This window comes from Chroicocephalus ridibundus, chromosome 16 (assembly GCF_963924245.1).
Source record: "Chroicocephalus ridibundus chromosome 16, bChrRid1.1, whole genome shotgun sequence".
Classification (NCBI taxonomy): Eukaryota; Metazoa; Chordata; class Aves; order Charadriiformes; family Laridae; genus Chroicocephalus; species Chroicocephalus ridibundus.
The window spans coordinates 7,522,792-7,547,148 of NC_086299.1; the positions used below are offsets into that span (position 1 = coordinate 7,522,792).

At 53.7% G+C, this 24,357-nt stretch overlaps 1 protein-coding gene across 1 annotated transcript in view; it reads left to right on the plus strand.

Annotated features, from left to right (window-relative positions):
• Positions 1 to 23,779, plus strand: part of SAMD11 (sterile alpha motif domain containing 11) — a 126,108-nt gene extending 102,329 nt beyond the window's left edge. Inside the window, exons 9-14 of the mRNA XM_063353928.1 lie at positions 6,065 to 6,180; positions 6,569 to 6,647; positions 6,912 to 7,615; positions 14,881 to 15,005; positions 19,441 to 19,551; positions 22,250 to 23,779. Of these exons, the coding sequence (XP_063209998.1) occupies positions 6,065 to 6,180; positions 6,569 to 6,647; positions 6,912 to 7,615; positions 14,881 to 15,005; positions 19,441 to 19,551; positions 22,250 to 22,498 (1,384 nt within the window). The 3' untranslated portion in view covers positions 22,499 to 23,779. The remainder of the gene's footprint in view (positions 1 to 6,064; positions 6,181 to 6,568; positions 6,648 to 6,911; positions 7,616 to 14,880; positions 15,006 to 19,440; positions 19,552 to 22,249) is intronic.
• The last annotated feature ends 578 nt before the right edge of the window (positions 23,780 to 24,357 follow it).

Sequence of the window (24,357 nt, forward strand, 5' to 3'; positions counted from 1 at the left end):
AATTAGCCACTCCAGACTTCAGCCATTATGTCTGGTAAAGCAAAGGGGGAAAACCCGTACTGGTGACCCAGTTTTATTTATCAGGGCAGTGCTGCTGTTCTTCCAAAGACAGGAATGTGGAGACCTTTGCCTGCTACTGGGAGCTACATATGCAGTTTTCAGTTTCCAGGTGGGAAGAGGTGGGTGAGTCTGAGCTGGGGAGCACTTGGGAAGACAGGTATGTTCAGGCACTTGTCACCTAACTAGCATCCATCTCTGCTGGTCAGAAGCAGGCTGGTAGGTTCAGTGGTGCCAAGCCCAAGGCAGGCAGGTGGGTACTGGCTCTGCAGGGGATGTTTCACACATGTGTGCATGCAGACACGCTGAATATGGATTTTCTTGGACCAGGTTCCAAGGTCCTTTTAGCAGAGTAGTGGTCTCTTGATCCCTTTGCTCCGGCTTCCTCGTCTGTCGAAAAGAGTTGGTAAAACTGATAGGTTTTGCCAGAGGTAGACTCAAGCTCCAGGCTTGAGAGTCCGTTTGGTTTCATGGTTTTGGTTTCTTAGGTCCTTCTCTAGATGGATTCAGACTTGGGTTATAGAGCGCCAGCACCCGGTGGCTTGTTTGAAAAGATTGTTGAGTTCAGTGTTATAAAAAGACTTGGAAGAGGAAAGAGTACAACTCAAAGGTGTCATCGTAACTGCTGCAGCCTGGACTACTTCCCATCTCCAAACTGCAGTGTCTCCTGCAAAAACGGCAGGTGGCCGTGCCCTGCAGAGCTGCTTGGATCCTACTCCTTGGATCCCATCTGCAAAATTTGTTGGCAACATACTTGGTTTTGCTGGGGTCCTTTAGCCTGGTGTGTTCTTACCCAAGGTGCTCACCTCCTGGTACACGCTGCAGAACTTGCTCCTGGTTGGACTTTGGACTGAGCAGACTGCTGCTCCCGGAGCAGGCTGGTGCCTGTGAAGCCTAGGGAACGCTTGCATTCACCTCACTTTAGGGAAAAACTTCCATACCCTGCAAATGGGAGGCATTGTACAGGTGCTCAGACTAGGCTGGAGGAGCTGCTTACCAGTGTGGTCAGTGTGGTGAAGCTGCTGGGCTGAAGATGATGCATCAGTTCGGTGTTAGGGGTTGCTAGGAGCTTGTTCACATGCATACAGTGTATGGCCTGGGGTCTGCCTGGGAGAACCTGCCCCTCACAGGATGGGGAGAAGGCGGATTATGGTCAGAGAAAGGGCAGATGTTGAGGCAGATACTCTGGCAATAGCATTCGGCTGCCTCTGGTACTGACTATAAGAAGCGTTAGGGACACAGTTCATCTTCCAGGACCACAGACAATTATGGGGTGAAGGCAGGAGGAATGCCAAGGAGCAAGAAATAACTGCCTGCGTGAGATGCCATCAGCATCCTGATCTGCTGGGGTCCTGGGAAGCCGAGCCCTTTGGCTAGTGTGTTGTGGGAGCAGGAGCCGCAGGGTCTCAAGGATGCACTCATTGCCCTTCGGTTGCAAAGAGCTGACAAACGTGCATCAGCCAGAGGCCTTTCTCTGGGCAAAGATGCGCCTGAAATACCCAGCAAGGATTTTTGGATTGGGTTCTTTCCGTCTGCTGTTGCTACCATTTTTTCTTTCATCACCTAATTCTTCCCCCCTGCGTCGTGGAGGCTTTCCTTTTCACTCCTGGCTCCTTGGGCACATTTTCCTCTCTGGACACGTTCTCTTTTCTACTCTTACCTCCCCCAGCCTCGCATCCCGCTCGGCTCTGACTGCTGTATCCCTCATTCTCCAGTTTTTGCACTGGGAGGATTCCTCACCAGATCCCAGCTGGCTGAATATTACACAGAGCAAAGGCCAAAGAGCTTGACCTGATTTAACTAATTTGATTTTAGCACCAATTTGGATTTTGAGGGAGCAATTTCCCCTGGCAGACATAAACCAGACCCTCTCTGTGTCCAGGCCTGGTTGCTGCCCCAGAAGGGCAGTGCCAGTATGTGTCTCTTTCTGCCTGGAAATCCCAAACACCATTTTTAGAAAACCCTTTCATTTTATTTATTTTCCCTTCCTGGCACAGACAGTGTCTGCGGATGGCGAACCAGCAAGGAGCTGTGCGCTGCTTGCCTATTACCTCAGGTTTAAAGTGTCTCTTCCTATCAAATGCAAAGCAGAAGAAAGCAGAGCTTTCATGCATTCTTCCCCCCCCCACCTCTCCCATCCGTTCTAAATTTATTTCCATGCCTTGCCGGTTTCAATCTGCATTTCCTGACCCTCTCACATCTCCAGTCACAGCCTGTGCTCTGAGCCTTCCTTTTGAGCGTGGAGTGAGTCGGGGGGGAGCACTGCTCTGGGCTTGGGAGGATATGATGGGGTTAAAGTGAAAGGCTTGGTTTTAACAGTATAATGTGTAACCCCATAATGACTTTAAATATTGATTATTTGAAGGCCATTAGTGCTTATTGTTAAAGAAAAGTCGATACTTTTTAAGCCTTGTGAACCATTTGTCTCCTGTTAAAGGACATATCAAATTTAGCAGCATGCAGTGCAAATCCCCTAATACCCTGCTCACAAGCCTCCAGCTGGCATGTTGGGGGGGGGGGAGGAAGGGGGGTGAGGGGAGGAATATGCAGTAACACAGAATTGCTCTCCGCGAGGTAAGGACAAGGCTTATCAGATGTAATTGCCAAGGGCTAAATTCACATTCTCCGAGTACGGGGCTGTAATTCAGCCCTTGCTCTGAAAGCTGGAAGAAGAGGAGGAAGGAAATTAATGGGGGGGGGGGGTTGAAGGCTGATACATACCTGAGAAAAGATGGGAGGATTTGTGTTTTGGTCCACGTCTGTCTAAAAGCACAGTAGCCTTTGCTAAGGTCTCTGGGCCTTTTTACTCCGGGGTTGCCAGTTCATTTCCAAGCTTGTTGGAAGCAATTGGCTGTGTCTGGAAGCAGCCTGGAAGGGCTTCCCAGCTCTGCGCCAGGACACGACCCAGTCATGCTCCCCCCTTCCCGTGCCAGGCTGCCATGCCAAGGATCAGGCAGCCGGGCTGGAAGGGAGCAGTGTCAGAGTCCTGGACGGCCGGGAGGCTGGGTTTGTGGGGTGGCAGGAGGCGTCCATCCTTCGTGGTGGTGTGGGGCACTGCTCCTCAGGGCTCTGCAACGTGAGCTAGGGAGTATCAGCCTACCTGCAGGGAGAGAGTCCCTTGTCTCCTGAGTATTGGTGAGCCTGCCTGCTTTCCGTCCAAGTTACCTGCTCTGGGGACTGACGCTGAGCGTTAGGGGGATGGCAGAAGTGCAATGACTCCTTCATGTTTGGCCATACGCAGCCTCTCTTCTCTGACTTCAGGCCACAAACTCCACAGGTGTAACAGTGCCAGGCGCAGGACCTTTGGCTGGTCCGGTTTATCTGGCCTCATCCCGCAGCTTTGCCTCACGCGCGTGTTTGGTGGAGAGCTCCAGTGTTGCTGAGAGAACGACTCTGGGGTCTCTGTGTGGTCTGCTGTGTCAGGCATGATGACAGCAGCTGCAAATGTGTCTCCCTGAATTTTCTAAACCTTTGGACTCATCCCCAGCATGTGTTGTGTGTGTAACATAAGCAGTGACTGACCTCTCACGTTGGAAGTCACTCCTGATGCGTTTCTTACAGCCCCTTCCAACTACCTCCAGCCCCTTCCGAGCCACCGCAGGCTGCTGTGCTCAGCCATGTGCGTGGCAGCGTCATCAGGTCCCGTGGCAATTCCTTCTCCAGCTCATCCCCCCCTTCCCCGGCTCATCCCCCCTTCCCGCCACTCACTGGCCAGTCCAAAGTGGGAGCTGGTCCCTGGCGCCAAGAGGCAGGGAAGCTGCACAGCTCTGAGGGGCGGACAGAGGGAATGAACCCCAGGGTCTCGATCAGATGTGAATTCCTTCGGGATCAAAGTCAGGCCCTGTAGTGCAACGTTAAAGCATAAAAATAGCCTCTGATTAACACTGGGCTGCCACCAAAGGGAGGACCTTCTATTTTCCAGTGCCCAGTTCTGATCCCCATCAAAGAATACGCTTCCTGGGCACAGATTGTCTCTTCTTGGCTAAAATCTAGAAGCTCTCTTTGTTTTTAGCATTTCCTTCTGAGCTCTCTGTGTGCAGCCCACACCTGGGGCTTCTGTGCATTGTTATCTCTCCTACAGGATCCCTTTTTGTGCATTGATAAAAGGCGGGGAGGGCATGGCCACTGCTTGCCTGGCCATGGAATGGTTAAAAGCGACTTGATTTCCTAAATTGCTTCTTATAAAACGAACAGCACGTCTGCCAGGCTCGTCTCCCCATGATTACAGCTAATTACGATCGAACGGACACCTCCTAGCCCCCGTCATGCCGCTTTAATTGTCCGTTATTCATCTGCAGGCTGTCCGGGGTGGCAAAGCACTTGGCAGCCCAGCGACCGAGGCCTCGGCTAATTGTGAGGCCTCGGGGATTAGGGCAGGTGATTACACACTTCATGGTGTAATTACATGAGCATCGCTTGGCTGCTGCCCCGGCTCTGAGCCGAAGGTCGCGCGCTGCGTTACCTGAGATTAATTGGAGCTGCCACTGAAGTGCGAGGTGCTGGCGGAGCGGTTATACGATTAGCATTAACATTTCAACAGCGACGGATCGATCTGTGGCTCTCCTCCAGACACAGCGAGCTGTGCAATTAGTTTAGAGGAGAGCTAGGGGAGGAAGGAGGAGGAAAGGAGAGACGGAGACAGGCAGGGGAAGGGGAGAAGGGGAGTGGAGACAGACGGGAGGGGGGGAGGCAGAGACAGGCAGATGGGCAAGGGGTAGGGAAAAGGAGGAATTTTGAGAGGAATCGCATCCCATTCCGCGCAGTGGATCAGTGCGTGGCCGTGTTTTGCAGTGGCTGTTGCACAGAATGAAGATAAAACTATGCTGAGAAGATTAGGGAAAGGATAGGAATCCTTTCCTTGCCCACCTCATCCCCAAAGGGTCCTTGTCTGGCTTTTCACGAGCCACGGTGGTGATCCATCCTCAGCTGCGTGGGATGGGGGGGATGGCTGGGGCTCTCTCATTACCCCACACCCCATCATCCCCCCACTGAAAGGGGGACCGCAGTGGTGGCTGTAGTCTGTTTGTTGCAAAGTCACACGCACCTTCTTGCTCCCTTTCTCTTGCCCTCCAGTCTCTCCTGAAGCAGATATTATAGGGAGATATTGTAAAAATGAAAATGAACGGCACAGCACTTGGCTTTGCCTCTAGATGCCCTGGTGAAGGTAATAATGTTGTAAGTGGCCATCAAAAGGAATTAAGAGACGTGCAGCCGGAAAGCAGAGATTTGCTTGCAGGCTCCCAGGGCGGATTTGACTAATGGAAGAGACCTTGGCTCTTATTCCCTTCCTGCCTTTTTTTTTCTCCCCTCCCTCCCCCCGCTGCAACCCCCAGTAAGCAAGCGCTACCTGCCTTGCTTCCAGGCATTGTCCTCTTCCCTGTCCCTCAAACCCGCCTCTTCCAACTTCCTTGTCACCTTACATCTGCTCTACACGCTCTGGCCAGCATCACCCAGCCTTTCCACTGACCCCATGGCGCCTCCTGCTCGCATCCCTCTCCCCATCTCTCCTAGCTGTGTCTTTCTCTCTGGAATTAAAGATCAGCCCTTGTCCCAGCAAGGACAGTGATTGTCTTGCACGTCATGACAGCAATGCCTTCAAATCTTCCCAGACCCACTCCCCAGCTCCCAAAATATAGAATGCCTTTTTAGTTGTAACGTAGTTGAGACAGAAACCCAAGCTTGCTGAGGGAACAGGCAGATGCAGCATCTTCAGCCTTGCCTTTGCTAGCCCTGGGCAGCCAACAGCCCTTTGAACAGCCCAGCTGGAAAGCCACAGAACCAAACATCTCAAAATGGGAAGTATGGGAACCCTTCTGGTTCTGCTTTTTTCTCTCCCTTTTAAAAGTTTTGCATGTGGGTGAATAGGCGTCTTTCTAGCTCAGCACAGCCTCTGGTATGGAATGCAGGTCATCTGCAGAAAGGATGTTCTTCCTAAGCCAGGGCCCTCTGGACGCTGTGGATGGAGCCTCCAAGTTTTCAACGTGAATTTATTTTCTGATTTCTGCAGGGAGATATCCCACCCGCCGCCGCTGCTTTCCCCCCAGAATGCGCCCCATATTGCCCTGGGCCCCCACTTGAGACCTCCGTTCCTTGGGGTGCCTTCGGCTCTGTGCCAGACGCCAGGTGAGTGTGGGGGAAACGCTTGTGGTCAGCCAGGGGAGGTGGGTGGAGGGAAAGTGCAGGTTGTGACAAGCTATCCTTTAGCCAAATAGCCCAGACACGTTTTCTGTGTTTCCCCGTTGCTGTTGTGCTGACTTCACCCTTGTTTTGCAGTGATAGGAACGGGTCGCCTTGGCTGCTCTCTCTTTTAATCCCCACCAGCCTCCCTGCTCCCATGTTTCACCAGCGGGCTGCACTGCCTTGGGAGCGAGGGAGGAGATGGGCTCCAGAACAGCAAGGCAGCTCTCAGTTGCCCTTTCCCGCTCAGTTAGCCCTCTGGGGAGCTGGCCCTGTTAGCAAAGAGACAATGCTGAGATTAATAACCCCATATTATTGTTCTCCCCGTCCCCAGGTTACGGGTTCCTACAGCCAGCACAAGCAGAGATGTTTGCACGGCAGCAAGAGATGCTACGAAAGCAAAACCTGGCAAGGTAAAGAGTGTGGAGGGGTAGCCTGCCTGGGCTTGGGTTGGATTTTTCCTTCCCTTTCCTAGCAGCAGGCTAGTGTGGGGTGCTGTGCTGGATGAGCTGTGCATAGGCGACAGGGCAGTGTCGCAAGTGAGACCGATGGAAACCATGTGCGGGTGTGGAGGTGACACCTTGCTCCTGCAAGCTCTGGTTCAAGCTTGACTGGGGGGTAGCAGATTACTCACAGAGCTGCCCCCTGATGTTCCCTCTTTGCCTCTCCCCATTTAGGTTGGAGATGTCGGCCGAGATCATCCGCCAGAAGGAGCTGGAGAACCTCCACAGGCAAAGGCTACTGGCTGGTGACCCGCTGAGCCTGCATCCCGGCTTGCCCCCGGACCACCCGGCCCTGCGCAACGTGCACGACATCCCCGAGGGCCACCCGCTGCGGGAGGAGCTCTCCCGGAGGAACGCCATGCTGGTGCTGCGGCACAATAACACTCCACTGCTCTCCCTCAACCCCAGCGTCCCCAGCAGTGCCACGCCGCCCAAGGAGCAGCCCCGGCGGGGCAGTCGGAAATCGGCGCATCACCGCACTGAGCCGCAGGGGCTGAGCGAGGCCAAGGAGCTGGCGGAGCCCCGGGCGCGGGACGGGGCACCAGACTGTAATGACGAGGAGATGAAGGACTCTGAGAGCGACGCGGATGTGAGCGACGAGAAGCCGGAGAGCCTGAAGGCTGAGAGCAGCAGCTCGGCTGCTGAGCTTAAGGAGTGCAAAGAGACGGGCAAAGCCTGCGAAGGGGCCAAGGAGTTGGGTGAAGCGTCTGCTGGCCAAAATGCCCCCTGCAGCTCCTCGAGCGCCGAGTCCCCCAGCCATTTGCTTGGCCCAGGCATCAACAAAAACGAGGTGAAATACCTCCCGCCAGCCTCCATCCCACCACCTCAGCCGCTGCCCTTCGGATTCCCTTACACGATGAGCCCGTACTTCCATGCAGGTGAGTGCCTGGGGGCTTGTCGCCGAGTTACTGGCTGGAGCAGCGATGTGTTTTGCCGAATGCTAAAAATGGGACTCTTCCCCCTTCCTGTTCTGCAGTGTGATTGGAGTTCTTTTGTCTCTGCAGGGAACCAGGCACCTTCTTTTAATTAGTATAAAGGACGCCATTTGCAATGAAGCAAATCACGGGTCATAAAGAGGGTCAGCCGGGACAAAGCGAGTCCCAAGCACATGAGAAGGGAGATTGCGATATGACGGATCTCGCAATTGCTTGGGCCTTCATGTGTTTCGGCAGATGCCAGTAAACTATAGGGGGCTTCAGGGAGAGGCAACAAAAATTATTAATGGCTGCAAGGTGCAGCCCGACAAAGTAAAGATCCAGAAGTACCTGGAATGGTGACCTGAAAGGCTGTAAAGACTGTTGGGCTTCGCTCGTGGGATTTCCAAACAGTGGGGATTGGAGGGGCCGGGATGGAGAGGAGCACCCAGAAACAGCGGGACAAAGGAACGGACGGAGACCTTCCCAGGGCAGCGGAGATCTGCCCTGTGTGGGCAGAGCCTGTTCCGCAGGGAGAGGTGCAGATGGCACTGGGGATGTGTGGGGCTGGCTGGTTCCCACACGCTTGGTTCTCCGTCTGCATTGCCGTGGCTCAGGGAGAGGGAAGTGAAGGAGTAAGGCATTTTCCTCCCTGCCGAGTGTCATGTCAGGGACATTTCCAGGGTAGCATGTGAGACAGGACCTTTGGGATGGGGTGTCAGAAGCGTTCCCTGGCAGTGACTTACACATCTTGGTTGCCCCATGCCCTTGGAGGTGTCGGAGTCCCCGCTGCTGTGCTCCTTTCCCAGGGCAGAGGGAGACGGGCTCTTTCCCCAGCCTGTGGTGTATTTCTCAGTCTCCCGGGCACTGGTATAGCGGGGCTGGTGCCTGCTGGATGGGATGGGCAGGCAGGGAAGTCCTTGCCAGCTCTCTGGTCTCCAGCGGCGTGGTCGCCTGGGCTATGGAGATGCTCAGCGAAGGCAGGCGCAGCTGGAGCCAGACGGGAGCGGTGAGTCCAGGTGGTACAAACTGGGGTTTCACACCCTGGTAACTGGTCTGCCCAGGGGTCTCCTGTGGGCAGAGCAGGGTGGCAGCCCCGCTAGCCTAGCCAAGAGCTAAAATCTGCTTCAGCTAATTATTTGGCTGAGCAATTAGCAGGAGGTAGGACCTCCTGCCACGTGGAAGAGGGAGAAAGGGGGGGCCATGGCATGTGGGTCGCTGAGGCTGCCTGTTTTCTATGCAAAGAGCTGCCGTGGTTGTGAATGTGGCTGCCCATCGCTCATTAGAGCTGCCTTCCAGCCAGGAAGGAGGAAGCGATTTTTCTATGACAGGCAGGTGGCCAACATGATAAATATTCCTGCTGCCTTGGGCTGCTGAGGCTTCCTCGCAGGAGCCTTTTTCTCCCGGCCATTAAAAAGGGAAACGCGCGGCTCTGTGGTGCTCACGGCTTGTGTGAGGCTCTGCAGGGAGGCCTGGATTGTGGATGGGTTTCCTCCCTCCCCCAGCAACGCGCGAGTTACTGTAATAGGCCATTTATTATTATCACTTCGAATTTATATCACGGTCGTGTCTTGAGGCCTTGGCACAGATCAGGGCTGTGTTTCACTGCCCAGTTTCCAGGCACATCTGATTTGTGGAGCCTGTTCCAGAGCTGTAGGTCTTTTCCTGAGGGCTCTTTGGCTTTTGGCTGGCTTCGCCTGTTGTCGTGGCGGCTAATACTGCCTGTTTGCGGGACGGCAGCGCTGAGTTTAGGCCCTGTTGTGCTGGGCACCGTACAACTCCATAGCAGCAGCTCTGCCCTCTAAGGGGCTTGGGAAGATGGGACGTCTTGCTCGGTGCAGCACAGCAGGTCGCTGGGGGAGCTGGGAGCTCAGCAGCTGAAGTATTGAGGACTATATTGATCAAAATGCTGCTGGGATCCTAGGCTGTGCTGGGGTAACGTGTGTCCATGAAATATGTGTTATTTTTGGCCCTTGGGGAACACAAACCGCCTGAAGACAGACAGACAGAACTGTACCCGCCTCTCCCCCGGTGCCAGATAATTTCTGTAATCCTTTTTTTGCACAAGGACTGCTTTTCTGTGCGGGATGGTCGTGATGTTGTGTTGTACGCTGGAGGCTGGTATTGGAAAGGAACCACCTAAACAAGGCAGGTAACACGGCAGGCTGAAAGGAAGAGCCAGAGGGAGGAGAGGAAGGAAGCAGCTGGCTGAAAACTGCCGCTGAGGTTCAGGCAGCTCCCCTGGTCTTCCAGCTTTGGAGGTAGAGAGCTGGTTTTTTGTCCCTACTGGTAAGAATATCGATGAAGCAGCCAGAGCTGGGTCGATTCCCTGAGCTGCCTTCTGGGGATCTGGCGGCTGCTGGATGACCTCATCTCGTCAAGGTTTCAGCAGCCTTGCTCCCCTCCTCCTCCCGCCGCCCTCCTCCAGCCCCGTCCTTTGGAAAAGGTGAAGGATGGAGTGTGCAGGAGGCTAAAATCCTTCTATCGATCTGTAGTCTGGAGAGCAATTAACGCAAGCCTTCCAGTGCCGCTCCATGACCCGAGCCCCGCTCCGGTGTGTGGGAAGGAGGGGGTGCCCACAGAGGGAGGAAGGTGAGGGGGGTTAGAGAGTGGTAGCAAAACTGATTAAACCCAGAGGTGGGCTGACTTCCAGGGGGCTTCGCTTTGTGCGCTGGTCTCCCTGTTGGCACCTGAATTGTCTCCTGTGATGGCAGGAGCAAAACCTCACCGGGCTCCGTGCAGCAGAGACGGCCCCGTGGCAGCCTGGCCGCTGGATTTGCAGCAGAGGTTTCCCTTCCTGGGATGGCCCGAAGGGTTGCTCTCCCTGACCCGTTCAGCCTTTGGCTTCTCTTCTGAAGCAGCTGGATATCAGGAGGAGGGAGGAAAATTATAAATGGTTGGCGGCATGGGTGGCGAGGGCTTTTACGTGGACACCTGTCTGCAAGACACTGGCCTGGGACGATGGATTCTTTTCAGTCCCTACACGCTGGGCCCCATCTGGTGAAATGCTCTGTAATCCATTACCAGTCTCTCGGACCGTCATTTATCATAGAGCAAGACAGAGGAGGCCTGGCAGGGAATAGATGCTGCCCTTTATGCATCCTCGCAGTCCAGCAGGATCCAGTGACATGTCATTATTATAATAGAAGGTGCGTCCCCTCTGGCCACTTGGCACCTATTTGTTATCATTCTCCGAACTGCCAGAGCGGTGGTGAGTGGGTGCAGCCATGCGTAGAGATGGACCAGACGGTGCAGTATCTTCCCGAGGAGGGACGGGAGGAAGGACAGGAGCCCTTCTGCTCTAGGGGCTTTAAAATTAGAAAGGGCCAGTGCCTGGATGCGGTGTGCTGAGGGCTGGTCCTGTACGAGTTGCAAACGAAATACACACAGAGGCCAGAGGGCTACAGAAGTCCTTCCTGGGGTTATTCCTGCATCTGGTGACTTCAGACCGGTGACAGAGCTGAGGTGGGAGCAAAAGGGCAGGGGGACACCCGAACACCAGGCTCTACAACCCCCTCTTCAGGGGTGCTGAGTGCACAGAATGGGGAATGAGTCTTTGGGGCTACTGGGGCTGAGCTCTTCTGCAGTCACCATGAGATGTTGGGTTTTTCTTCAGGGAACAGGGGTGTTTTGCCGCTAAATTCAGTGGCGGTAGGTTTCTACCCTCTAGCTTTTACGTTCTGTGGCACAGAAATTGCTAATAGGCCAGAACCCAAAGTATTGGTATTTACCTTCCCCCTCCCAAGAATATTTCCACCAGTCAGTCCCTGTTTTGCTGGTATGAAAGGGAAGGGAAAGCAAACTCTCCGAGATAAATATTTTGGCCGTATTATATTTCTCTGTGTGTGGGTACATGGAAAATATTTCTTGTTCCCATACAGCAGGCCTGTCTTGCCCTCGCTCTTGGACTCAGCAGGCTTACTGTGTGTGCATCTGTGCGCATCTTGACCTCTCCCTTCCTTTCTTCTGCGGCCACGAAGAGACAAAGGAAAGCAAACCACAGAGGAGAAAGGCTTCTGTAGGAGAAGCAGTTGCTAGCCCAGCTCTGCTGGCGGTGTCAGTAACCCTGCAAATGATCCCGCATTCGGTGGGGTGCCAGGATTGCAAGCGTGTGTGCAGGAGAGGGACCGGAGGGAAGCCTTACACCTTTCCCCTCATCCCTGCCGGCTGCGAGTGCAGCATCTGGGCAGAAAAATCTCTGTCCCCACAGCGGTGGGGACCTGGCGAAGTGTGTGTGTGTGCGGTGGCGGGGAGCGACCAGCCTCTCTCCCTGCAGGCTGAGGTTAAACCCTGAGGATGGGTCTGGCTGGCTGGTGACTGGAGAATTCATTCCCAAGCGCTGTGTTGCTGCAATTCAATCCTTGGCTTGCTTTTGGAATAAGGAAGTACCTAATTTTAAAGCAGTTGGCTGTTACAGTCGGATCCCCTCAGAGACGCTTGCTCTGGCTGCAGATGGAGGTGTCTCGCCCGAGCATTGACTGTGCCTGGAATAATTGAGTTCAATTTCACTTCCTCTATTTACCAAGCTGCAGCCACTCTTCCAAAAAGGAGAAAGAGAATTACCCCCCACCCTGAAAAAGAAAAACCCTCCCTCGAAACAGAAAAGAAAAAAAGGCCCTGAGCCTTTTGAGTGTTTTTGAATTTTAACGTAAGCAGCTGTGAGTTTGTCTCCTGGAAAATGGAATGCAGTTGGAATGAGAATGAGGGCTCTTGTCCATCTGTCTGTCTGGTAGCTAGGGGTGGCGAGGGGAAGGAAAGTGCTTGCTGGCCCTTTGGCAGCGGCCTCTGCCTCCGCCTCCCGCGCGGACCGAGTCCTCGCTCGCTGGAAAGCCGTCCCTTTCTCTGCAGCTGTTACCAGACACGCACACAAGTACTGGAAGCTTTTTCTAGCTGGGAGCAGAAGGGGTGCGAAGAGAGCCAGGAGCTGCCTGGCCTCCGGCGGGCGCGGGGTGGGGAGGGTCTGCGTGGGCAGAGCTGGGCCTCGGGCAAGGCTGCGGGGGAGAGGGACCCGGGCCTGCCGGAAGGAAAGGTGGGAGAGACTATGGATGTGAAGGGCGTGGGAATCACAGAATCATAGAATAGTTCGGGTTGGAAGGGACCTTAAAGACCATCTGGTTCCAGCCCCCTGCCCTGGGCAGGGACACCTCCCACTAGACCAGGTGGAGGGTCTGGTTGTTGCGCACAGCGAGCGCCCTGAGGGTGCCGGGCTGGTACTCAGCGCTGGCAAGGAGCCTGCGAAGACGTGCCCGAGTCCCTGAGACATGGGGAGAGAGAGGGACAGCCTTGTCCCCGATCCGGAGGGACAGGCAGAGCTGGCAGAGCCAGCCGGGTTGGCACTCATCCGCACTGGCCCGTGCCTGTAAGGAGACGCGGACTCATCCCCCTTTGCCGGGGGGTTGGTGAGCGGTGGCTGTCCCTCCCTGCCTCCCCAGGAGCCAGACGGTCCCTGTCTCGCACCCCGGGTGCCCGTGGGGCTGTGGCTGCAGCAGGGCACTGCCGGCCCCGTCCCCGCGGGCGGTGAGCGACAGGAGCAGCGCGGAGGGTGAGGCTGGGGCGGGAAGTAGGAAGCTGGGAGCGGAAACGTAGCGGAAATGATTGCATAGCGTCTGACTGCCGCTCCTGCAGACTGCCGCTGTTTTAAAAGCATCTTATTGGCATGATAACTTCCTCTGTAAATCCTGTCCCTTTTCCCGTTACCTTGCACTGTGCTGGTGGCTTTGCCAACTAGCTACTGGAGACTCGGCGTGTGGCTTTGCTCTTTCTCCGCCTCTTTCTGCGCCTCTTGCCCTGGACCTGGCTCGGTCCCCCGGTGGAACCAGCCATTCCTCCTTCTCCGGGCTCGTGCTCCCCACCATGATTTTGTTGGGTCCCACTTTACCTTGTTGTGACTTGCAGAAGCGCTCCCCGACCCGCTGTGGATGGAGCGGGGGAGTCACAGCCAGGGGTTTCGTCCATAGTGTGGAACAGATGCCTCAGGGAAAAACCTTAAGCCAACAGAACAGATAATTTTGTCGTGACAAACCCCTGGGAGAAATATTTTTTCTGGTAATTTGTTGCTTTGTGGCCTGAAGCAGAACAGTTTATACCCCTCATAAAGTCTTTCTCTGCTCACTGTAAACATGGGTGTTCACATCCTTATAAACGCCCTCTTGGTGTAAGTGCTGTCATGCAGCAGGCAGTTCCACGGGTGAATAATGCCTTTTTTTCCCCCAAAGCGGTGCTTTCTGGAGCTGGGTTTCTTCATTAGCTGTTTCTGCGTTTTTCCTTTCACACACCGCAGTAGATACAAGTTACCTGGCTGGCGTTTCTCTCGCCATTTCTTATGCTCTGTGCCTCTCCTCCAGCTCCTCTCTGGGCTCCAGCCCCGTTTTCTCCCCGCGTGCACGTCCCGTGCCGTCAGGCACCGGTGACGCAAGGCCTGGGGGGGCTGGGGCGGGGGGGGCAGGGATGGATATTCCACCCTTTTGGAACCCATCACCTTCGTCTCTGCTGACAGGGCTGGGACCTGAACCGCTGTTGCGTTGCGGAGAATTGACATATCGGCTCGAAGTGAGCTGTGATGTCTTCGGAGTGTGGCGGGAGCTGGCAGGGGTCATCCCGTCACCCGTCACATGCTGGGCCAGCAGAGACGCCCGGCTCCCGCGGGGGGAGCGGAGGGAGGGCGGCGTGTTCTGCTGTGGTGGGATGGACCCAGCCGGTGGATATTTCAGGCTGGGATGGATTGAAAACGAACACTTGGAAAGAGCAAGATGCTCTCCAGCGGTTCACGCTCCGGCAAGGCAGTGGGCCACCAGGGAGAGGTGCCGGGGCCCGTTACCATTCGGAGCACGTAGCCAGGGGAAGGGCTGGGGGAAAAAAACCCACAGGGCAGTCAGAGTTTTCCGCTTTGCGGTGCGTGTGGAGAAACACTCCTTCAGGGTTTTTTTTCTTTTCTCTCCCCTCCCCCCGTTTCTTCCCCGCAGCTGAAGAACATTAAACACATGAAATGCATTAGCTGGGATTTTTCCTTTCCCCTGCCCCCCTTTCCTAAGCTGGGGACCTCCAGGAGGAAGAGGCCTATGAATTGACCCTGCCCAGTGCTTTAATTGACAGGTCATTAAAGATGAATGTGTGGCTAGAGAAAAATATTCAGATTGCAGGCTAGTTGTTGTCCGTGTGGGATTTTAATGATTTATGTTTCTTTCTCCTCCCCTCCTTCCTACCCCCCCCACCAACTCCAAACAATCCAGGCACCATGGGAGGTCTGTTTCTGGATGGTGAGGAAAGCCCTGCACTGGAAGACATCAGCAAATGGACGGTGGAGGATGTCTGCAGCTTTGTGTCCAACTTGTCTGGCTGCACCGAGTACACTCAGGTAAATCTCTTCACAGCCTCAACAACATCACGGGAGGAACGTCCTCCCCGCAGACCCCTGTTCTCTCCCGCTCCTCTGTGCCTCTTTCACTTGCCGTGTCCCCCGCAGAAGGTGTATCTCACAGCCCTGCAGGGCTTAAAGCTTTTTTTTTTTCTTTTTTTTTTTTTTCTAGTGGATTGCTGAATAGCTACTTGTAGAAAAGACCCTGAGATGTGTGATGGGCCTTGCGGATGGATCGCAATAGGGGAGAGGATGGGAGTAGGGGCAAGGTTAGGCGTGAGCATCTGCGTTGCAGAGTTGATCGTGGTTAGTGGCTCTGGGTGTCACTGTCTCTCACGGGCCAGCTCCTGCTTTTAGAAGCTGCCCTGTGCTCCGTCGCAGAGCTGAACCCGGCGGTGGCTTTGTGTGGGGCAGCTGTACCGAATCCCTTGGGGCTGCCAGGTGGTCCCTGGATCGGGGTGGGCAGCTCGCGGTGCCAGCCAGCCCGGCAGAAGGTGCTGCGTCCTCTGGCTGCACCCAGAGCACTGTGGTGTCAAAGTAACCTCCGTGCTTACACTGTGGAGTGATGGTGACTGTGATTTTTAAGCTCGTTATAGCAGCGTTGAAACATCCATCAGTACCGGGGGCTTCATAAAGCCTGCTCAGTGTGAGGTCGTGAGGTGCAATACAGAAAACAACCCTGTGTTTTTGCCTTCCGCATCTGCTCGAGTCTGTTATAAATGCCCCATTGAGAAAACGCACCAACTGCGAAGGCGCAGATTCCTGAGCCGTCTGGGACAGCCCCGTAAGGAGGATACGTGTGCTGAGGAGGGAGGGACCGAAAGCAGAGATAGAGAGGCGAAGGGCCAAAGTTCAGGACAGTCTGGCCTTTCAGCAGAGAGACATCCTAGGCTGAGAACAGGCCTTGAAAGGGAGGAAGGGGAGCAGGAGTCGCGCTTCCGCACACGCCGATGCGAGAGAGGAGCATCCCTGGCTGACAGCTGAGGAGTGCAAAGCCCTGCTTTGACAGCCAGGCTGGCTGCGAGCCGATTTCGCAAAATGTGCCTCCTCTCTGGCCCTTGCCGTCTCTCCCTCTGTTAGGCCAGTCTCCTCTCCCAGCCGGGCTGAGACGGGTGAAGCTCCGCACCTTGGCTTCTGCTGGGACTGTTCAGAAAGCTGTGATTCCCGTTAGGTTATGCAGATGGGACGGTGTGCGTGGGGAAAGACGCGTGCTTTTGCATCCCTCCAGAGGGGATGGGGAAGCAGAAACCTGGAATTGCCCCGCAACTCCCCTGTCTTGCTCAGGTGATGGGATAATGTGCTTTCAATCCAAAGGCTGTCTTTCCTTGCCCCCTCACCGTGATGTTAATCCCATCACAACACGCTTTGTTGAAACCACCAGTAAAACCAGTGCTTCTTTGGAGCAAACAGCTGTGCACCCCCGTGAGGGGCAGCATTTAGGAAGGTGAATGCTTGTTACGGAGATGGGGTTCATGTAACATTCCCCAAGAGGAATGACAGAGATGTGGGTCGTGACTGGGAGTGGGTCAGGGTGACTGGGAGCGTGGGGGAGAGAAGGGTCACTTCTCATCATGGAGAGAGGGAGGGAAAGGACAGTGGTTAAAAAAAGATGATGGTGGATGGGTGGGTGTTTACGGGAGGGAGAAGCAACACGTCGGTGCCTGCAGAGGGGAGTTCGGGAGCTGGATTTAGTGGGAATGATGCGGGGATGGGTGGTGGGTTCAGGAGCGTGTGTGTGGGCTGCAGTAGGTGTTGAAGAGAGCTCAAGCAAAAGGCTCAAACCCCAAAATACACAGCTGCTCCCGTTCTCTGTTACCCCCACGCCAACCAGTGTGCTCTTGCACCGGTAGCGTTGCAGTTTGCCTGCATTCCTGCCTTGGGGAATGAAGCTCAGAGTTGCCTGGAGGTTTCCGAATTAGGCCAGTAGGAAACGTCCAGAAATCTTTACCACAGCCGCCTTGCAGAAGGCTCATCCATCTACACCTCCCGTGCCAGCTCCTGCTACACCAGTGGGGAAGGAATCAATCGCTTGCTGAGACAAAGGTTCAGCAAATCTTCCCAGTGCGTTGCAAACAAAATATTTTACGCTAATGGGAGATGCTGTAAACAGCCTCCTGTCGTGGCCTTGCGTTGGTGCATTACATGGGGGGTGCGTGGCTCAAGGGACGCTGTGTTTTTGCGCGCTCCGCTTACATGCTTAACGGGGTTTTTTTTACCACTACGTGCAAATGCCAGCGTTCAGGGGTGACCCGGCTCCGCGGCGCTGAACGGCAGAGCTGGCTGTGTTCTCGGCTCCAAACCCACAGCTGCCGGGGAGGTCTGGCACCGGCCTGCGGGGCTTCTCCTGCCAGGAAAACCCGGCGAGGCTTTGGTGGGACGCTCTGCAGTTAGAAACATGGTTCAGACAAATAAGAAAACTTCAGCAAAAACAAAAGTTGCCACGCCTGATTTCAGCCCTTGACAATATTCAGCTTGGTCCCTGCAGTGGATCAAGACCCGTGGGACGCCCAAGGGGGAGGCTTTTCTCAAGCGAAGGCTTTTTGTGGAGGGTTTTAGTGCCGAGCGAGGGGAGGCCGTTGGCTCCCAGCCAGGTTGGCTTCAGAGGCAGGAAAAGAAATCGGTATAGTAAGTTTTGCTAGGTCAAAGAGCAGAAACACACGCTGCAGTCATGAGCAGCTTTGCTGGTGGAGTCCAGCAATAAAAACCACTTGCAGCAGCTCAGCTGCCTTGGCTCCAACAGCCACCGCCACCCTCCGAAGGGACGGCTCCGGGGTCCAGGCTGTTGCGGAAAAAGAAGCCATTAGAGTAAATTCACACACACACACACACACACCCGCCACATTATTATTAGTAAATTATTATTAAACGACACACAGTAATAATAATGCCGAGCATCAGCCGCTGCGTGGAGAGGCAGCAGGATCAGGCCCCGCGGGCAGTTCATTTGGGCGAGCATCCAGTTCTGAGCTGGGGGCGGGGGGGGGTGTGTGTGTGTGTGTGTGAAAAAATTGCCGTGGAGCGGAGCTGTGGTTTAGTGGGGAAAAAACCAAACCCCAAGCATGTGAGTGACATCTCCCAGAGCCCAGGGGAACCTGCTGGCTCAAGTACCAAATGGTGGCAGTTTACTCTGGAAGTCTGGAGCCTGGGGGGCCGGAATGACCCCCCCAGGGGAGGCTGGTGTAAGTAGAGCCCCGCTCTGTATATGAAGAACGGAGCAATGAGACCACGCACCAGCCCTTAACCTTTACAGCGCAGTACAGATTAGGTGGAAAGCTCCTGCGTGACCCTGTCATTCGAAATGGATAGGGCAAAACAAAGTATTTTTTTTTCTCTGCTGAGGAATGTGTTAAAATGCTATAGTTTTGCACGGCTGGGTGTATTAGAATGTGTTCATAGGAAACTGCCATTTGCTGTGAACATACGGCCCTGCTGCCGTTTCTGTGATTGTTGGTGTGCGCATCCCTCAACCAAGCGGAGAGCGGGGAGAGACTTGTCATGTTAATGGCAACCAGCTGAAGGGCCAGGGCGGGTGGCGCAGGAGGGTGACGCCACGTTTAACGGTAGCCCTTGGCTACCACAGTCAGTACAGTGGCACTGCAGTATTTGTTGGTCCATGTTATGGAGAAAGAAAGGGCCTAGTGCTGCCGTAGGCGGGTGAGGGGGGCTCATCCTCTCCAGTCCCAGTTGGTGTGCCGGGTACCGGGAGTCACTGCCAAACGGCGTGACAGACCGCGTTCTCCGGGCTGCTCGCATCTGCTAGGGATGGTTGTAACATACAGCAGGCAAAGGAGGGGAAAAAATAGTAAAATAAAGAGTGCAAAACTGAGTGTTGCACCTGAATCCCTCTAACCTGCAGACTGTGCTCCACAGATGTGTTTATGTATTTTGCCTGGACACTGTTTTGGAAATTAGCAGCTTTGAGAAGGAAATGCATGAGCAAGCGAGTTCCTCCTTTTCAATTGCATATGCCTCACTGAAGACTGCAAATACTTTAGAAGTCTACTGGGTCAACTTTTTCCAAATATCCACACAAGTGTGAGTGACCTAGGATTTGCCAAAATTTAGATCCTTACCTTTTCTCTTGTTCTGCCCTTTTTGGAGTTGGGGTAGGGCCCCTGGGCACGGCACTCTCCTGTCTCAAATCCACTCCGGTACGCTGTCAGCCGGGCTTTCTCGTGATGTCCCACTGGGTCAGCCGTTGTGGTTGCTAAACCTGGGGAGGTTCCCCAAAGACAAAACTTCACGCCCCATCCCAACATTAAAAAAAAAAAAAAAGAAAAAAAAAAAGTATTGCTTTATTTAAGCTGACCCAACCAGCCCTAATTCGCATTCCCACGGCTCCTTTTACGTGTTGGCTCCGAGCAGTGGCAAGCCAGGCGGATCAGGTATGTCACTGGCATTTCTGAGCCTGGACCTGTGCTCTGGTTTCTTCCAGGTATTCCGAGAGCAGGCTATTGATGGCGAGACCCTGCCCCTCCTGACGGAAGAGCACTTACTGAACAACATGGGGCTGAAACTCGGACCTGCACTGAAGATAAGGTCACAGGTAGGAAAACTTCCTATGTAGTAGCAAGTGGCACACTTTAAAGTTGTCCGTATCTGTCAAGAGAGCTGGTTTATTGAATATAATTTATCCAGCAATAATTGTTTATTTATTTATTTGTAATTCTGGTTTCAAGAAAGCTTTATCTGTTCACCAAAATGTTCCATATCTTCATCTGGAGCCAGTCACGTAACTCTTTCTGGAAGAAAACACGGACACTATTCAGTGCCCAGGGGCAGAAGCAAATAGTCCAGGACAGGTGATGGGAGGGAGTAACAGGGATGCAGGGGGAAACTCTTCTGCTGTTCCCAGACATACCGGCCAGGAAAGAGGGAAAGCTGCAAACAGGTGATGTGAGGTAGATGGTTTCAACACACCCGAACCCAGTCATCCCAAAGCGCCTAAAGAACTGGGTAAAGCCATCTCGGGAACCAGCTGGCGCTTCATCCTAGATGGGATGGAAGTCCTTTTGCTGCTCGTTTCCCTTGTAACGAGCTGCCTCTTGGCACTTCTCCTTTTTAGGGAGGCTTGAGGCACAAATGCATTTAACACGGCTCAGCATCATCTGTTGATTCCTTTCCCTCCCCAGTGAGTAACGGGCCAGCGCTTTCCCTTCTCGGCTGCTAGTACCAGCCTTCTGGAATGTTTTTATCTCGGGCTACTCAGAGCTTACTGGTCCTGCTGATGGGCCGTGCCACCCCCCCACCGCACACACCCCCCCACCTTGTGCTGGTCACCTCTCTTTAGACACACTGGAAGTAGAAATTGTGTTTGCCCCTGTTGATGTAGTCGAGTTCTCTTTTAGGAGACAGTATTTCCTCCTCAACAGGCGGGTTTGCTGTTGTGGCCTTATAGCAATGGTTCTTCAAAATACCTTTTTTTTCCCCCCCTCTACGACTTGGCTCCCGCATCTCTCCCTGGAAAAGGCTGTTCTCCTGCCTCTCCCACTCATGGTCACGGTGACTTCCATTCCGGTTGCCTCCACTTCCCCTTGGTCAGACTCAAATCTAGAAGAGCAGCTCTGCTAGCTTCTTCTTTCTTTTTTTCTGTCCCCCCACCTTTAATCATCAGAAAATAGCTGTGCCATGGTATTCCCTAGGGAAGCACGTCATGCGAACAGTCACGGCAGTAACATGCGTGTGTGTACACACACACACACACCCCCACACACACCCCCCCTGCACAGACAGTCACCATTCTGGCGTAGGGTCCCTAAACCCACAAGCTCTACATTTGCTACATTATGGTAAAACAATAAGACCAACTTTACTACTTTCCCTACAGCCCTCACTGTTTATGAGGGGGCTAATAAAAAGGTTCTGTGGGCAATTGTTCCCTGTGGGTCAATTCGGTAGGAAATAAAACTCTTAGGTTTCTTAAAAAACAGAGACCGCCAAATAGCTCACAGACATTCTTAGATCAGATTTGGGGGGGGGGAATATGAGATATGGGCTGAAACGAGAAAAACCCTGCTTCGATTTAATCAATAGTGTTTATAAAGTTCTAAAATAAGGCACGGTTGGAGGTGGGGGGGGGGCGGTGTAAGCGGGGAGCAAAGCCCTGATGTTGCTAACTGAATAATGCCACAGTTGTCTGGGCTGAACACAAGCCTGTGTTTTTGTTTAAGCTTAAATGGGAACCAGCTGTGTAGGTGCTGGAACGTTGTGGGGCCTTTGGCCCTTGCTGGGAGGCGAGAACGGCTTCGGGAGCGTTTGCTTCGGTCCTGCAGGAGAAGGGAGAGGCTGCAGGCTTAGCGTTTCCTCTGCACTCAACAGCAGCCACCCTCTAGCCAGATATTTATATTTCCCCCCCTCTCCCTCCCCCTGTTGCCCCAGCCCACCCCCAAGAGCAATTCCTGCTCTTCTGAAGTGGGTGTCGTGCAGGGTCCTGCTGTACGAGACTCTGGGCTGGGTTAGCGAAAGGCGAGGAGACGGTTTCCAACAACCTGCCCGGCCAGCGGTGCCCGTTAATGAAGTAACAGAAGTGGCAGGAATCTGTTGGCCCTCGGAAGGCAGCACGGACAGAGCAGAGATGACCTTGGAACTGCTGCTTACCACCAGTGTCCCACTCACAGAGGGGATGAGCTGGGGTCCGGGCACCATCGCAGTTGTCCATGCAGCCTTACCTAGCCGGGAAAACAGGCCCCAAGTTTCCACGGTCCCCTGATGAGACAGTGAGACCCGATTACTTCAGGTCAGAGGCTGGACTCGGCTGAGTTGGGAGGTTGCACGCTTCCAATCAGCCCACACCTCAGCAAGGCCTTCCCTCTCCTTCTGGCCAAGAACACATGGACGCAAAACACAGAGAAGGGCCCGCACTGCGCGCCCCAGCACAGCCGCAGCCTGTGGGCTGTAGGGCAGAGCTAGGGTAGACCTTGCTCTAAGGTAGACCTCGGGGTGCAGTGTAACAGCGAGGGAGCGCTACTGCAGGACACAGTCCTTCAGAAAAAAAGAGAGAGGAGGGAACCGTCCTGGTCTTCTCTGGGAGGTCACAAAGGTGAGGACTTTTTTGCTGGATTGGGAATGGCAGCGCTTCATCCAGATAATGTAACCTACCTCTTTTAGCAGCAGTTCACTTTGGAGCACAGAACTTGGGCTTGCGCCATGAAAAGCAGCTTCTATGTGTTTCTGAACACACTTTGTGCACATTCTCATCCCCTTTTTGCCCGCCTGCATTTATTTCCTCTTTATTTTTTTAATAGGTCGCCAAGAGAGTGGGCAGAGTTCTGTACATGGCAGGCTTCCCCATGGCATTCCCACTGCAACCTCCCGGTTTGCGGCCACCGGAGCGGGACCTGCCCCCGGCCGATCTCCGACCGTCCTCCACGGGCAGCGTGGCCTCCCCCTTCAGCAGCGGCCTGCCCTCCGCCAGCCGCGTCTCACCAAAGCAGGAAAATGGAAACCCCTCCATCATCACCGGGATCAACGACACCACGAAACCTCCCTCCTAACTGCAGGACAGCTCTTGACTGCTTCTGGAACTGGGGTTCAGTCGAGCAAACGGAAGGTAACGCGTTTTGAGAGCCCAGGAGAGCCTCCCGCCGCAGCGTGAGACACAGGAGTGAGGAAGGGAGGTTTTTAATTTTTTTGGATGCATTTGCTTTTTGTTTAAAAAAAAAATAAATAAATCAACACACACAGACACAGAGAAGTTTTAAAAACTGTAAAAAGGGAAGGAAAGAAAACTATCCAAAGATGTACTCAGACAACGTAAGTGAAGAGAAAAGAAAATGCTTGTGGAGGATGGCAGCAGCATTCCCTGTCCCTTTCACACCCCTTCTCGCTCGCCAGGCTGAGACGGAGAGCCGCGGGCAGGGAACAAACGCTTTTCTTTGCCTTCAAAGAAACACGGCTTTGAGGAACTCCTGGGTGTGCCTCCAAGCAGGGAAGGGGACCGGGCACCGCTCCTCCCAATGGTACTCAGCACCCCTGAGCAAAAACCCCCATGAAAAATGAAACCAACCACCTTCCCACCTTCTCCTCCCTGGAAACTGTACTCAGTTCCTCATTCAGGTGTCTATGCATCTCTAGCAACTTTGAAAACAATACCAAAGACAGACAAAAAGAAAAAAAAAAAAAGAAAAATTAAAAAAAAAAAAAAGGCAAGTTCTGGTCCATGTTTACTTCAGTGTGGATGGTACGGCACAGGCGGCTCAGTGCTGTCCCACGGGCTGGGGGCTGCCCTCCTCCCCGGCGCATTGTCCCTTTCGGCACACACGGAGAACGGACTCTGCCTGTGCTCCAGCCCTGCAGAGGTTTGGGGTTGGGTTTGGTTTTTTTTTCCCATTAGATGTTTTGTTTTAAAGAGAAGAAGAAAAGAGTGTGTGCTTTGGCGGGAGGAAGGGTCCCAGGCCTCACTCCGACGTGGCCCCCTCCCTCCTTCACGTGTACAAGAGACTCATTTCTACATTCGGGGTGGGGATTTTTGTTCGTAGGGTTGTTTTTGTTCTTTTTAAAGCCTTGTTACAGAGGTGGATGTAGTTGCACATTCTGGCCTGCTGTGGACCATGAGACGGATACCTGTGCGTTCCCGGAGGAGGGGGAGGGATGCTGGGGGATTCAGGCTAAAAACAATGGATAGAGGTTTTTACTACTGTGAATGAGACGGTAACTCCTGGGGGTGACCCCCTGTGACTTGTACAGTTGTGAACAACAATCACATGTGGTACTTTTCTCTCTCCCTCCCCCCCCCTTTTTTTTTTTGTTTAAACGTTGCACGTGCTACCGTTTTTTCTTACCAAATAGCTTGGTGGTACATTAGCTTCTTTATATTGTAAAAAAAAAAAAAAAAAAAAAAAAAAAAGTCATTATCCATCACATCACAATAAAAATGCTTTCCAGCAATCAATTTAAATAAAAAAGAAAAACACTTAATTTACAAACGCTATCTCGCTTCCTGAGCTCCTTGCAAGGGGTTGCTTTACCCGGAAAGTCTCCTTCCATTTCTTGCGTGTGCGCTTGGGCCACGCGCCAGGGGTTGGTAACTCCCGCTGCACCGGAGCTGCTCCATTTCTGGCCTAAAAGCCGGTCTGAGGTTGGTTCCCAGCTGCCGGAAGGCAGACAGCGCCTCGCGCGCTAAGGTGGAGAAAGCAGAAAAAGGACCTCCTTTCTCTTTGGGAAGAAAAGGTACGTTAAAACCTTTTTCTTACAGTTAGGGCTTTACAGTTCTCATCTTGGCAGTCGTATCCCAGGCTCCCACACGCAATTCGTGAGGACACCAGGTGTCACCAGCTGTAGGGAACCCCAGTCTGGAGCACTCCCGAGCCCCTAATGAAGCAGCAGGTGCTTTGGCCCCCTCCGAGAGGGCTAT